The 16,379-nt window shown below is 39.5% G+C and overlaps 2 protein-coding genes across 2 annotated transcripts; one reads left to right on the forward strand and one right to left on the reverse strand.

Annotated features, from left to right (window-relative positions):
• Positions 1 to 377: 377 nt before the first annotated feature.
• On the forward strand, positions 378 to 5,101 carry LOC136447515 (potassium channel subfamily K member 2-like). The gene is made up of 3 exons (XM_066446516.1): positions 378 to 493; positions 1,940 to 2,899; positions 4,121 to 5,101. Exons 2-3 carry the CDS (start codon positions 1,979 to 1,981, stop codon positions 4,475 to 4,477), a joined length of 1,278 nt encoding a protein of 425 aa, XP_066302613.1. The 5' UTR covers positions 378 to 493; positions 1,940 to 1,978; the 3' UTR covers positions 4,478 to 5,101.
• A 1,893-nt stretch (positions 5,102 to 6,994) lies between these two features.
• LOC136447530 (indolethylamine N-methyltransferase-like) lies at positions 6,995 to 13,264 on the reverse strand. The gene is made up of 5 exons (XM_066446538.1): positions 13,071 to 13,264; positions 11,827 to 11,979; positions 10,738 to 10,847; positions 9,505 to 9,602; positions 6,995 to 7,356 (listed from the first exon to the last, which is right to left on the reverse strand). Exons 1-5 carry the CDS (start codon positions 13,093 to 13,095, stop codon positions 7,197 to 7,199), a joined length of 546 nt encoding a protein of 181 aa, XP_066302635.1. The 5' UTR covers positions 13,096 to 13,264; the 3' UTR covers positions 6,995 to 7,196.
• Positions 13,265 to 16,379: the final 3,115 nt, after the last annotated feature.

Below are 16,379 nucleotides of genomic sequence, written 5' to 3' on the forward strand. Positions count from 1 at the left end.
GCTAATACCTCCCAAAAACTGACCTCCTCCCACAGTCTAATTCCCTCCTCCCAGTGTAACAGCATCTCCGTAGAGTAAGCCCCTTCCAACAAAGTAACTCCCACAGGCTAAAACTCCCCCACAGAGTAACACCCTACCACACAGTACCCCCCCCCCCCGTGTACACTAAATGTGTACCCCCCACACAGTGTAACCTCCTCCCCCAGTGTACCCCCCCCCCTACCCGCACAAACATAGCTTCACCACCTTCCCACAGAGTAACCCCTCCCGTCAGAGTAACCCCCATCCCCGTGAGCAGTCACAGCGGACTAGTGACGTTACACACGTGAGTGCGGTGGCAGTCACATAACTGACTGCATCTGTGACCTTCTAACAAAGGGCCACGACGTATAAGGAACGTCGTCCCTGTCAGCGATACAAAAGGGCACATTATAGACCTGGGCATGTCATATACTCCAGTGAAGACACATTTGCTGTACTTCTGAACACCAAGGTAAGTTGCCCAAACTATCCTAACAGGATGTTAAGGACATTTATAAGTAACATACTAAGGGCTGTTAGAATGCCACACTTGAAGGCCTGAACGTTATCCTAGTTTACTCTGAACTCGTCCTCCTTTCTTAGTACCTATGCTAACCTCGTCCCATTTCCTTCCTTAATGTCCCATCGTCCTCCTGTCTTTGTATATCTTAGCTCTGTATGAAGATAGGTCTCAATAAATTGCCACTTATATTTTGCTCATTGCAGCTCACAAAGATTCTCATAGGACGTCAAAAATCAGCTTTCTCTGACAAACACACTTTGTTTCTGACTGCGACACAAGCAACAGAGTACGTTCACTTGGGTGGTACAGTAATCACAACGGCTTTATCCCCTGTGGGCATACAAGACAATTGGCAGTGTGAATTGACACGTAAAATCAAATCCACCTTGTTCGACCACTGCAGTAGTGAAAAACAGTGTAAGACTGACTCCTGACACCTATATCTGAAGTTTTCGCACTGAAGTACCAAAGCTGCCAAAATCAAGACGGGTGAGCCCATTGAAGTCTCTGTAAGGGGTGTTCTGGAGTGATACCCCCTCCCCCTAGGTTATGAACCTGTTGGCACGGCCATACAAGCCAAGGCGAGACCATTACAGTTCTGTGAGGGTCGTGCTTGGTTGAGTCCCCCTCCTCCCATAGTTTATGCACCCGTTGGCACAGTAAAACAAGCCAAGGCGAGACCATTACAGTCATGTGAGGGGTGTGCTTGTGTTTATCCCCCTTTCCTTATGTTATGCATGTGTTAGTACAGCCAAAAAATCGTGTTCTCGTTGTTCTCGAGAGTGGGATACAAACCTGCAGACTCATGGCTACAGTTGTTGCCCTTACTGCTGTTACTTGGCAACATGACATAGCTAGCATTGAATGACAGCAACTTCAGATACATTTCAAACATCTTTGCGTTTAAGCTATGCCAGCATAAACCCCTTGAAAATTAGCCACTGTTTGCAATACAAAGTGCTCAGCCCCTGACGCGACGCAACGCAACACAATACCGACCTCATCTTATGGTAAAGTTCAGTTCTTCAGTACAATAGAATCAACGTCGTTATACTTAAATTACATGCTACAATCATTAGAAACCTCACCTAAGTACCTAAATTCATCCATTTATTTATTCATCTATTTATTCAGATTAACCACATTTTGAAAGGATTGACATAACAGGTGACTTTCCCCTTTTTATTTTTTGTTTGTGTTTTATATTTTGGCCCACCGCTGTGCAGCCTATTCATGGAACTGTATAGATTACTTCTTTGGTCGCAAAGTTTACTTGGATTTAAAAAAATAAAATGTTAAAACGCAACTCGAAAATAAGCACAAGTGTGAACGGGCCCTAACGCACACGGCTTTGTGGTTTTGTATCCTTAACGCTATTCCTAATTAAACCCTCAGTCTTGTACGGTCATCTATGTGTGAACATCGCGTGAAGTAATGAAGAAGACCACGCTTCTCGTCCTAGCCGTGGCGTTCACAGGCTACCTGTTCATCGGGGGCGGAGTTTTCCACGTCTTGGAGTTTCCCCACGAGGAGAAGATACGAGAGAAAACATTCAAGATTCATCAACAGCAAGACGAACTCTACGACCGGTTATTTGACCATGACTTCTTTGACAATCATACTAAACACGCCACAGATAACCCGGACCATCTTCTGAGACAAAACGAGGTGACCGTGTTGGTAAAAAGAGTGAAAGAGTACTTGGACGAAACCCACAGAAACTTGACGTGGGAAACTCACGAACAGTCTGGCAACACGACCAACATGACACAATCTATGATCAGACTCAAGGACGTCCCCACAATGGTTCTGTCCCAGCACCAACTAGAGGACATCATACAAACGGTTTGGGAAGCTTCAGAAAGCGGACTCCACCCCTTCAGTAGTGACGAGGCAGACAGCTCGCCGCCGCACTGGGATTTCCTGCCGTCCGTAACCTTCTCAATGACGGTGGTCACGACCATCGGGTACGGCGTGCACCCACCTCGGACTACAGGAGGCCGTGTTTTCGTCATTTTCTACGCCCTGCTGGGGATCCCTCTCACGGCGGCGTTTCTGAGCGGGCTAGCCGGTGTCATGGGTAACATGGTCCGGAGGGTCACCAACGCTATCCAGAAGTGTCACAAGAAGTGCGGGCCTGCCACGGCCTCGCACCTAGCGTGGGCGTTATGTCTGTTCGTGGGGATAGGGGTGTTCTTTGTACTGCCGGCTTTGGTTGTGCATCACGTTGAGAATTGGAGTTTCGTGGATTCCGTCTACTTCATGTTCGTGTCGCTGAGTACCATCGGGTTTGGTGACTTCGTGGCCGGTATTGAGAAGAAGAAATACTGGGAGGGCTACAGGATCCTCATGAAGGTGATACTGACCGTTGCTTGTAATCTCCAAGCAGATTTATTGGTGGCAATGACAGTGTCCAACTGCCGAAAGCAGTCTAAATGGCCACCAAGATCTGCAATCGCTCAAACAGGGAGGAGCATTTCTTTTCAAAAATGGTTTTATTGCACCTCCTCTTTTGTATTGCTGTTAATAAGATTACAAGGAGAGGGCCAATGACACCATTTTTTGAAAAGCAATGTTCCTCCCTGTTTGAGTGCTTGCAGCTCAATAATAACTAGTACTGGCCGGTAATACTGCTTTTGCCAGTTGGGTACTACCATTACCGCTGATAGATCTACTTGGGGATTACTTTTCTTGCACGTTCCTGCGCATGTCCACACATGTGATGTAGTAATTTCACCATTATATGAAGCCGTTACGTAGAAGGTTACTGAACAGTGGGAGGAACAAAACGACTAAATCTATGTTACAAAACATCTATAGTTTACAAAACAAGATAACATATAGAGTTATGCTATCATTAAGTCTAGTGTGCACATGTCTTTTCCCTCTTCCCTAAAAAACAAGTGTATATGAATTCCCGAGTTTTTTATGATTTTTTGTTGTACAGTGTTGCTAGGGGATGTCGTTATGTACAAAAATAAATCGCTCTATTGAATGTTTTAAAAGTTACTGTACCTTATAGTGTAACATTATTGAATCATTAGTATCTCGTTGCATAATTTTTTTAGACTGTAGGTTATTTATTAATTGTTTTCTCAATATGCATTGCTTTAAGTTTTTTTTTTATGTACATGAAGGTTTGAACTTTCTATATAATCCAATACTTTTAAATTGCATTTGATACGTAGGCTGTAATGGTGATGAAAATGCTGTTGCTATCTCAGTTTGCCCGGATTAGATATTAATGGTTCTGTCAAAAGACCCTGCTAGTTTGTGCAATTGTAACGAATTATACACTTTATCAAGGTCTGGCACAACGGTTAGAGCGTTAAACCTTGAGGTTCTGGGTTCGATGCTCACCATTCCCATAACTTTTGTCCTTGGGAAATTCAATTTACATAACCTTCCCCGGCAATGGACTAATACATTTTTAATCCGCCGAGCGCGAGCCTAATCCATCTAACATTGTGCCGAGAAATACACTACGGATTTGGTTGCCGATGTGATAGCATCTAGCATATTTCAAGAAAGAACCGTACAATTTGTTCAATCGTTATTCATTTTCTTGACATTAAGGTTTGGATCGTCGTGGGTCTGGCGTTCCTGGCCACCATCTTTGACGTCATCTCACAGGCCATTAAGAAGGTGGAGGACAAGATAGAGGAGGATGCGGCTGCGGAGGAAGACACAAATGAAGTAGAGAAGACAGGGGAAGACAATCTTAGACGTGATGTGGGGGATATGGAAGATCAGAGTGATGGCAACAGTAAGGACCAGAATCTGCAGACCAAAGAGGAGGCAATTGAAGGGACGGTCACTCCGGTAACCAGACATCGACAGGACAGCACTAGGAGGCCACGTGTTCCGCTGATCATGATTGTTGACAACCCTGCAACCGGGCGAGAAGCCAGGCAGCATGTCTGGCAGATTTAACCTCTACTAGCATAATTCCACCAGGATACATAATTTTGCCATCCTGAAAAGACACGTCCAAGCAGATTTCCAAGCAAATTAACGTCCCCCAGTATGATACACTCCCGTACATCTGAAATATGTGAGAGAGAGAAAGAGAGAGAGCTAGAGCTAGAGAGAGAGAAAGAGAGAAAGAGAGAGAGAGAGAGAGAGAGAGAGAGAGAGAGAGAGAGAGAGAGAGAGAGAGAGAGAGAGAGAGAGAGAGAGAGAGAGAGAGAGAGAGAGAGAGAGATCTAAAAAACACTATTTTATAAAGTGGCGGACTTATGCAACCCACCGGATTAATGTCAATGGAGGATAACTTAAGTAAAGAGGTCATCCTCAGTTAAGGTGAAGCATTGTGCTTTTTCAAGTAGCTAGTAGTAATGCAATGCGGCTTTTCTATGTTTTTTTTAAGCCAATCAATTATGTTCGGTGGAGAAAGTGATTTGCATTCGTCAGGCGCCGCCATCTTGGTGTGTAGAACTGTGCATTTGCAAAGGGCTTTCGGGCCCAGTGAACCATTTTTAAAGTCTTCGGTATGACCTGGCCGGGTATTGAACTCAGTACCTACCGTAAAAGAAAAAAATACAGTAAGAAAAAAAAAAAAAGATACATCTTGCCTTTTGATCTCGTCAAGTAAAAGGGTTTAATGAAGCTTGATCAGGTGAGTAACAGAACAATTCTAAGATTGTACATCGTAAAAATAATAAAAATATATTATGGTTATCAAAATGTCAATTTATTGTATGGATTCTTTATGGAATTAAAACTGGGCGGTATAATGAAACGCTTTGCTAACATATAAGTATGCTTCAAGTTCAAAATAACTTGCAGTCGGTTCCTTGGATATTCGAGTGATTAACCAAAATGATAATGATTCTCGGGTTGATTAATGAAAAGATAACTTGTGTTAGAAATTGCGGTGAAAATTTTATACAGAATCATGGAAATTTACCTTATCTTTGTTCAGTTATACTCATTGAAATATTTTAACAAAGACACTGCTGAGTTTCCATAGCAAGCCGCTAGGTAGTCAAAAGCTACACCACTTCTACACCATGTCTCTGCTACAAGAAATCAAGACCATAGTATATAAACAGAACCTGAAAGTTAACATGATCGTAAGTGGCATTGCAAAAATACATAAGGAATTCCTCAATTTTTGACATCTCCCAAACTTCTGGTGTGAGACCGTTAGGCCTGGAGCGTTTCCATTTTCAGGTGACGTACGGAAAAGTTAACTTCATCCTGTGATCACTTACCGATTTTTATGTCAGTAAACAGGTCAAATATTTTCTGAATTGGAATTCAAATGGGACCAACGTTTGCATTTCGAAGGTTTTCGAATATATTTTCGCGGACGGTTCTTCCCGTCAATGTATTCAGCATTACGCGATGTAACATCGGGAATGTAAACTATAATCCAAGCTGCAGGTGCAATTGAGAAGATGGCATTGAAACCCAGGATAGGTTAAGACGACCTGTGCCCTGTGCGAAAATTGTACTAGCGAGACCCTGCGTCTGTTATGATTACCTTCTACATGTAGTACCCACTTCCTCTGACATGAGAGATGTCTGGAATCTGTAGTGCTAACTAGAGCTGTCTAACTGACGATGGCGAGTTACTGATGAACATCAATAAGAAACACCTTCCCTTTTGCATAAGTTACATGACCCGACACGTTATGTTTCCCACACCCTATTTCTATTTCACCCTTTGCCTCACTTATCTATTCCATCGCATGGGTCACTGTTAAAAGGCCAGTTAAGAGTTTTCAATCAACGTTCATATGTGATCACCCTTCCTGCGATAGAATAATGCATTGCACATACCAACAGAGCACAATTAAATGCCCGTACAATTCTTACTCTTTGGGTAACCATGATGCTCAGATTTATCGGATGTATCCCTGTTATTGCTTTTCGACTAAATCTTTTTACCTATTACGTGCAGAAGGGCTTTTACGTCACTATAAAGGGGTGTCTCTCGCTTGGGAGTTTCATATATAGATGTCTCCAGAACCGTGATGCCTGCTTCGGATATACTCTTCAACACGAACTCTGCGTCGAGGTTAAGATTATCCGGGGACCTTTTACCATCCTTAACATAATAAGTGACCCCAATGTACGACTGTAAGATTAGGTAGCCTCCTGGCTTTAGTAGAGTACACATGTTTTTCATGGCATCGGCGTAGGTGGACCTTGAAAAATGAAAATAAAATGTAAACAATAAAAACCTTGACGATACGTTTGTAAATATGATTGTTAATATTACGAGGTGTTTGCAGATTTTGAAATGAACACCTCCGTAACCGACTTACGCAATCTAAGCCTGTTCATTAATGTCAGTGGAAAACAAAACTTCAATTGAATTAAAACTGTAAATCGTCTTCATTCAAAATGCTAATTACAACGATACCGTCAATGAGGCAAGATAAAATAATAAATCTACAAAGGCTTAAAACATGGTTTGGCGGTATGAGGTCTCTGATCTCTTGTTTCAGACAGTTTACTAGTGAAACCAAAAAGATGTATTCAATTTTGAATGCAAGCATATTCAAAGTAACGATTACTTCTTAATTGTTCTAGTGTATATGTAGTACCTGTGCACTTAGTCCATGTCGTGGGCGGATTTTGATTTTGAAACACATGGTATTTGAAAACTTTTATCTTTTATGGCTTTAGAATAGAAATAGATTTACCTTCCCTTATTACAACACGCCCCCTCCAGGCAGTACGCAGTGATGATGGTATCGAACTGTTGGAACGCAGCCGGATGTAAAGGGTTATATTTATGGACGTCACACAACACGGTATCCTTGATGGCAGTCCGTAGCTGCTCTTGGCGTGATTCCCACCTAGGACAGCAAGAAATGAATTCTGAAAAAGTCAACTTACCAGATATTCCAAAATACTTCCGAGCTAAGCTTACTTCTGCCCCAAAAAGTGACTATTCTTAAACGGATGAAAATTATATATTTCCTTAAATGTAGAAATATTACCTAATTTTGAGGACATCCATGTGACAACTAGTGATAGCATCGTGCTAATTATGAGCCAAAACAAGTCACTTGAAAATCTTAACCATTTGATAAAGGTTTGAGGTCGCGGAACTCTAGTTTTTGCATAATGATAGCGTGTGAATCTCAAGACTAACAAGAGTTCCACGACCTCATATCTATATGAACGATTCTATTCATGCAAATGATTTACACATTTGCATAATATATGCTTGGTCATAAACACCTTAATCTAACTTACACATGTTGCAATATTGACAGCCCTATAATTTTCCAATTAGATGAATTATGGTGTTTGCATAATTGGTAGGGGTCGATGCTCCACTTTCCATAAACTTACATGAATTTGAGTCTGATAATGGAAAACAGTGCAAATATAGATTTTCCTCCTAAGCTATGCAAATTAAGTAACAATTAGCATAATTTGCACTTCATTATGTATATCTCTGTCTAAGCTACCTGCATACTAAGTATCATATTGACAGTCCTATAATTTTCCAGTTAGATGAGATATGGTGTTTTGCATCAATTATGCAAATACGGAATTTATTTGCATAAGTCCTAATTTGCATTTAGCATAATTTGCACTTCATTATGTATATCTCTGTCTAAGCTACCTGCATACTAAGTATCATATTGACAGTCCTATAACTTTCCAATTAGATGAGATATGGTGTTTTGCATTAATTATGCAAATTGGGAATTTATTTGCATAATTGGTATCTGTTGATGATCCACTTTCCGTAAACTACATACGTTACATGTATTTGAGTCTGATAATGGAAAACATTGCAAATAAAGATTTTCCTCATTAGCTATGCAAATTAAGTCCCAATTAGCATAATTTGCACTTAATTGTGTATATCTCTATCTAAGCTACTTGCATACTCAATATCATGGTAATCCGATGTTCCTTTATTCATTTATTCTCCTTAGAAGATTTTCACAATAACGCCCCTGCAGTTCCAAGGGAAGCTGCTAGAGAGCCCAAACTTACACCACTTCTTTATTACATTACAAGCTATCTGCCACCTAAAAATCAAGACCACAGCACCAGGTCAAAAGATACAAAAATTGAAGTTCTGCTGCAGAACCAAGGTCACATACCAGGGGGGCCAAAATTGACCTTGAATTTCAGCTTCACAACACCTGTCCACATACCAAATATCATCATAATCCATCAAGAGGCTCTTGAGTGATGCTGACTAGAGTAGTCCAGAAACACAAACAGACAAACAGACAAGCAGACAGACACACCAAAACAATATCTCCATTTTTCATGGAGATAATCAACCATTTTAAAAGTCCTGCGTTTATCGATTGACTTTTCTACAAATATATGTTACCAGTACCCAGATATAAGTCCTTTGCTTTAAATATAAGGGCACAGGACAATAAAAAAATGTCACAATTGTCACCGAACGTGAAGAAGAAAAAATGGAATAAGGCATATATATCTTTCAACCCATAATTGTGTTTATGGGGTAACTTAATCCTATCTAGACTTGGCCTTTCGGGGATATCCGGGACGGGGGGGGGGGGGACTCCTTCGCCCCCCCCCCCCCCATTACTTCCAAATGGTTTATGTATCATCACCAAATTTGTAGGGGGCGATGTACACGTAACGTTTTATTATTCCTAGAACTTTTTTACGTTATGACGTAATATGACGTAATTATAACGTCATCGATATGATTTTATTGGCTAAATGGGGAATTCCCGTAATATCTAAAGGTATTAAACATAATAGTGTGTATTCTTGATTTTAAGGATTACCAAGACACATTACGTTAAAGGTAACTACGTTGACGTCATAATATTGTTGCCAACTATATTTCAGGAAAAGTGGTCCTAGCGTACGTCGTTCTGCAGTTATACGATGTCAAAGTTGGCGCGGGCACTTTTAGCCCCCCCCCCCCCGTCTAGATAGGGTTAAGTATATACCTTGATTAGAAACGCCTTAGTTTATATTGATACTCTCCCTACCCCGTGCCCTCCAATCCAGAAACATATTTGACGGCAGTGCTCCAGTCAAACACGTTTTCACCACCATTATTCCATCTCTTTATCTCCGCTAAGGCTCCCTGGAAATTATGAAAACTTAATGTTAACATAAAAAAGATTATTTCGATCTCCTTTCTAATGCAAATCTTTCCTCAACAAAGCACAGGCAATTGGCATTTAATCTACCCAGTTTCATTAAGGTTGGAGAAATGGCGCCATTAGCTTACAGATTTGACTCCTAACAATCACGAGCCGAAATTCAACAACTTTTTAATCACCATATCCCACTTCATTTGCTCATTACCAATGTATAAAATGCTTATGCTTGTTCAATGGGTAAATACATTCTTAGTCCTGGGTTATCAAGCCACATTTTAGCTCAGTATCAATCTGCAAACTATCTTGACATTATTAAATCGAAATTGGTAACGTTGAATTTATTGCTAGAATAACGTGTGGCCATTATGATATGAAAAACACTCAAATAGCATTGGCACTATAAATTCCTAAGTGTAAAGTCATTGATTACACGTTGACGACCCGTTTGTTAGTAATGGTGTTTAGACAAAGGAAATTTGATAATCATATAGACATTGATGTTTAGATAGATGTCTCTGTATAAATTTCAGTATCGGTGGGTAAAAGATCAAAATGAAATGTTTGTACACTACCAAAATAATCTTTTTTCTTATTCTTTTTTATTTTTCTTGTTTTCTTGTGTTGAAAATGATTTTCTTATGCAAAGGAAAAACAAGAAAATTCAAGAAACCTTCAGGGAAGTCTTGCCTTTGTCAATTCTTACACAAAAAGTGTATTCTTTTTTGTTCTGAATCTAACATATCATAAGAAGATATATCTATAGCATGCTGTTTTTCAATAAGGCTTTTTTTCTAGAAAAATAAGAAAAATGTGCTTTCTGTGGCTTAATGTAAGATTTGTTTTTTCTTTCGTCAAATTTGTATTCTTACAGATTCTTCGCATAACTTATTTTCTCTTGCAAAATTTGATTCAACTAGAATTATTTTCTTGGACTGTCTTGGTTTAAGGTAACTTAAAAAAAATTCTTAGATGCAATTCTTGTTGGTGCTTAAAACAGGGATTCTTGTAGACAGGATAATATTCTTGCTGACAGAAAAATTTTCTTTGTAGAAGGAAGAGCAGGAAAAATAAGAAAAACGATTTTTGGTAGTGTATCTATGGTGCTTTCACTCTAACCTGATGAATGTCCGAGCAGACGATTTCTGAACAAACTCGGCTGGCGCTAATCAGCTGGTACAATGTCGGGCCTGACCCGACGTCCAATAGTCTGTTGCCGAAGTCTCTTTCTGTGATAACAATAACAGAAAAAAAATCAAATAACACTGTATTTTACTGTTGTAATATACATGATTTGTACTATGTAATTGTTAGGATTATAGCTTTACTTTACAACTTAGAATGTTTGTTTTCTTTTTCAATTCCTGGTCATTTTATCAAAAACAAGAATGTTTTAACTCCTTATGCCATGGTATTCAATCCAACTGCCTTTAAGATTGGTATCTCTTTCTGTGTATTTGATAGATTCTTCCTTCGGCGTAACAGACGGTTTATGCATATGGACAAGTGTTAGCTAAAAAAAAAAAATGGATGTACATATTTTTGTCGCTTATGGGGTCCATATTAGAATAGTACATTTCTGTAGAAGGTGTTCTTGCCATATGTCTATTATTCTTTAAATGTTCAATCCGGAGTAATATCTGTAGTACATTTACATTTACATGCAAGTACTCCCAGTGCCATTGTTTTGTAAGGGACATTTTTCTTTTGCTAACGTTAATGGCGCACTTTGCTAATTTATATTCACAACCAAAATGAGTGACGTCTTCATAGCATGAAATAGATTCTGTTCGTTGTGGAATATTTTTAACCTGTAGTAATGACGTTTATAAGTATAAAAGACCGTTGTTCTGCTAGAGTTCATCTATGATAATCATGCAAAGGACTCTGGGATGGATTGCGCAACTAGAATATTGACCCTTGATCATTCCTTTACAAATCCCAGCAGCACGTGCTTACATGCGGCAATACCTTCAAAACCACAACAATAGAGGCTTGCATACAGAACATGCTTGTAAAAACTGAATACCGCAGGACTTTTGCATGATTGCACTACTGCCTTGTTTGCACTATCTTTCAAACAAATCAAAATATTGGTGATGAATGTGTATAGAGATGCACTGATATGGCAAATACTCTTGCGAAAAAGAAAATAATAAATTCCTTCAAGATATTTTGACGACACATCTAAATCACAAACTACAGCACCTCCCGCAAAGGTCCGGTGAAACTGGTCCAAGATCCACGGCATGGACACTCCTTCGTCCTCGTCGTATTTGGTCATCACGTCGGAATAAAAATAATCCAGATATTCTTGGACACTCTTGAAATGTTCGTCGAACGGCTGGTCTTTTCCTTGATCTAAAACACCACAGGTTACTATTTTATTAAATAGAGATATATCTAATATGCACAGAACATGTAGATAAAGGCGTAGTGTCGGGACATATTGTATGCTATGCTATGCACAAAAACACAACAAAAAAAGTGGATAGACGAATTGCTGTGACGTGACTGGTTATCAGATTGGCGATTCTTTTTCTGTTGCGTTTTTCCGGTCATTTTTGTCATAGTTCATTTTTATTCCTGCATATTAGTTGCTCGTTCATTGAAAATAACCATATCGTTTCAATATACACTAACCACACATACTTATGGAACCTTAACCACACAGCTGATTTATGTTATTTATTATTAGTTCTTCAAATTATCTCTAAATTTGCATGAATAGTGTGCGAGGTCGTTGTAGTCTCAACCCCCCTCCTGGTGTATATAGACTCTTCCAGTGACCTCCAAGAAGGTCACGGGAACATGTTAGACGAGTTGAGACTTGAATAGAGACCTGTGAACGCTCCTTGATCTAAGACCGGAGATTCTACCTGGGGGTGAGGGACAGGCCAGAAAGTGCACGTTACACTAGCAATTAGCAATTTTCCTTACCATCTACCAAAACTCATGACAAATCACAAAACCTTTCTTGAGTTTTTCACCAAAACAAAACCGCTCCCTGCATGCATCAGAACATAATAGCAGCTTGGGGTGCAGAAATTTCACGTTTCTTAACGATTTGTAAAGAATGACAAATTTCAGATTACAAATCATGACCATAGTTCTCCAGAACACGAAATAGAAAAAATTGGAAGTTATGCTGTAATACCATGGAAAGCTGTCATTCATTCTGAATTCACATACCCCAAACCGTACGCATCCATGCATCCACAACTTCTCGAGTTACATGTATATCTGCAAACAAACCCACCCAACATGGCACCGACAACATAACACTTAGTTCAAAACAATTCAAAATAACTAAGTATGCCTATATTTTAAAACTAAGTGACGCAGCGAAATCCTCATTTGAATTGTCCAAGAAATGTTGTGATATAAGAAAATGGCAAAATCAACTTTTTAAGATGACAAATTACATAAAATGCATTTTATGCTTTGCTCACCTTCAAATGACATTCTTGCCTCCATTGTATAAGCTTCAAGCTATAGGTCGGAACCGGTTAGACAAGGTAATGACGTTGAATACTGACCTCAAATACATATCGGTAGAAAACTAAATTCATCTACCGAACCTTAAAAAATACACAGATTTTTTTGCGAATAGAAACGGTTAACCACCGGCGGTTTCAGACCGAACAGGGTTTTTTTTAGTCCGGTCGTCATGGCCGTGATAATCTCTCCAGGTACCATACCGTATTTGGGGTGCAGAGACAAGAAGTGGGCGTGGCCTAAGCTAAAGCTACGAAGTCCCACACATACAATATCACCCAAAAGTACCGTGAACGTAGCGCTGATCAGGAAGCTCTGTCTGAATCAAAGTGAGATTGTGCGCAGAAGATATGAAATCAAATACCACACAAGATGGTGCAGTATTAGTAGAAAAAGTGTATTTCTGTGCTAAATATCAAACTATCCCTAAAAAGAGAAGGAAAACATTACCGGCCTACTCATAATTCTATCTAGGCCGGGGGGGGGGGGCTAAAAGTGCCCGTGCCAACTTTGACATCGTATAACTGCCAAACGACGTATGCTAGGACCACCAAACTTGATGAATTTTCCTAAAATTAAGTTGCCAACAATTTTATGTTAATGGTTTGAAATTATCATTTTTGTGTTGCCATGGCAACCGGCATTTTATACAAAAATCAATTTTTTTCTTAGTTGCTCAACCACACTAGTTTTCCTACATCTAAAACATCAAATATGATAAGATGTAACTTTCATAATTTAACATTCATAATACATGCTAATTTGATGACGTCAAAATCCAAGATGGCGGACCATATCACTATATTAGGTTTCATCATGCTTTTCGCCTTCAAATTGTCACTACCTGATACATGGTATTTCCTTTTCCAGAAACCTTCAGAAGAACATTTATAGTCTATTTTCAGTGTGTTTTTGGGTCATAAGTGGAAAAAATTCAAAATTGCCGATTCAAGATTGTTGATCCCAAGGGATCGCCGACAACACATCATCATTTTGACGTCAACGTAGTTACCATTGACGTCAGCTGTCTTGGTATACATTGACATCCATATGACAAACCTTTATATTTATACCTTTAGATATTACGGGAATTTCATGTTTAGCAGATAAATCACATTGATGACGTCATATTTACGTCATATTACGTCGTAACGTCGCTAAAATTACAGAAATAATTAACGTCTACGTGTGCATCACTCCCTGCAAATTTAGTGATGATATTGTTTGTAAGTTATGGTGAGGAGGGGGCGAATGAGCTAAAATCCTCAAAAAGCCCAGTCTGGAAAGGGTTAAAGACGACTACAACACTGATGGACTGTAGCCTGAGTACCAGCTTTTTTAGCTTCGGTCCGCTACACAAACTCCGCTGCGCTACCCAAGCTCCGCTGCCGGCCAAAAAGGCTGGGCCCGCACGTATCTGTAACGGCTGGGATTTCAATATTCAGTCAGAAGTTGGCCGGACGGGCCGATTGGCTAAAGCCTAGCGCCCCGCCCTCGCTCCGCCAGGGGAGGCTTTCCGCGATCATCAACATGGCTGACACTCTGGTCTGACTTGTGAAAATTATCATCAACGAACAAACAGACGCAAATAGAGGAGTATAAGGCTAAGGAATAATACTATTTAGGCTGAGTATAATGTAATATTATGATAGAGGTGCACCCCGTTTAATTAACGTATTAGCTAAAAACTGTTTACTTCTGCCATACTAATCTTTTAGAAGAATTACCAATTTGATTAATTTTGTAACAGGTTTGAATCTTCTTATTTCGTAAGCAGGAATCGGTATCTTACCAGGTCACGTGCTTAAGACCAGAAAGGAATGCCATAATATTATCACTGTTTATACCGGATACGGACCTAACGCTGGAACTGACGCTCCTGTACTGCACCATGTTCCCTCACATAATGTTCCTTGGCCAGGGCGATGACTTTGACCCACCCGGACTTTATGGGTGACGATAAGGATACATCATAACGTACATTCTAGTAGCTCAAACGTGGCTTCATTTAAAGGGCTGTCATTGTGTATTTGTGAGGTGAAACCCGTTTAATCATAACCATAACATTACCATTTAAGCCTATAACCATAACGTGTTAAACCCTCATTCGACCTTATGGACCCCAGGCGTGTTTTAATGTGTGCCATATCAACATTTTTCGTCGGAGAAAAAAAAATCAGTCCCGTAATATCGAAAGGTATTAAACAAATAGAGTGTATTGTTGATTTTAAGGTATGCCAAGGCATACGACGTCGATGGCGATTACGTTGACGTCAAAATGAAATTTTCAAAAATACTTTTTTGTCTACTAATGACCCCAAAAAACACTAAAAATAGACTAGAAACGTTAATCTAAATGTTTCTGGTAAAGAAAATGGCACGTAGTAACGATTTTAAAGGCGAAAAAGCCTGTTGATACCTAAAAAAGTGTAATGGTCCGCCATCTTGGATTTTGACCGATTTCGTCATCAAATTAGCATCAATTATGAACATTGAATCATGAAAGTTACATCTTATTACATATAATGCTATTTATGTAGGAAAACTAGTGTGATTGAGCAAGAAATCCTAAGAAATATTATTGTTTAAAAAAAAATCAGGTCCTTTCAAAAACCCGTTGCCATGGCAACACGAAAAATCATAAACTTATGCTATTATCATAATATTGTTGGCAACTAAATTTTAGGAAAAGTCACCAAGTTTCAATCAGTCCTACCATATGTCGCTCGGCAGTTATACGATGTGAAAGTTAGGTACGGGCGCGGATACTTTTACCACCCCCCCCCCCAGTCTGGATAGGGTTAAGCAGCTCTGTAATATTCATTACACTGGAATTAACAGGGACAACACGCGGATTATTGTGATTAATAAATAAACAGAACTTGCCGAAATGGCTTCTTCTTCTACGTATACTAATTTGTTATTTTGTTTTATTCCTTGGGGTGACAACACGACAATCCAAAATTAACAAAATCTGTTGATCTTTATACGTAATACCATAGTGTTATTATTATTCAGCTTGACCAATGTTTAGTATCATATTAGCACTGACATCTTTATTTGTCTGGCCTTACCCAAAGGCAAAGGAGAAAATAATGCGAATCAGTCAAAAATGTTCTAACCTGTTGAAGTACAGCTCCAGGCCCATAGAGGGCACTGGTACGTTGCAGTAGGAGTCATACAAGGCGTCTACCCCGTACTGGCCCCTTGGCCTGAATAGAAGAAGACAAACGCTATATATGTAACAAAAGTTATTGTAGTTT

Source organism: Branchiostoma lanceolatum, chromosome 13 (assembly GCF_035083965.1).
Source record: "Branchiostoma lanceolatum isolate klBraLanc5 chromosome 13, klBraLanc5.hap2, whole genome shotgun sequence".
Lineage (NCBI taxonomy): Eukaryota > Metazoa > Chordata > Leptocardii > Amphioxiformes > Branchiostomatidae > Branchiostoma > Branchiostoma lanceolatum.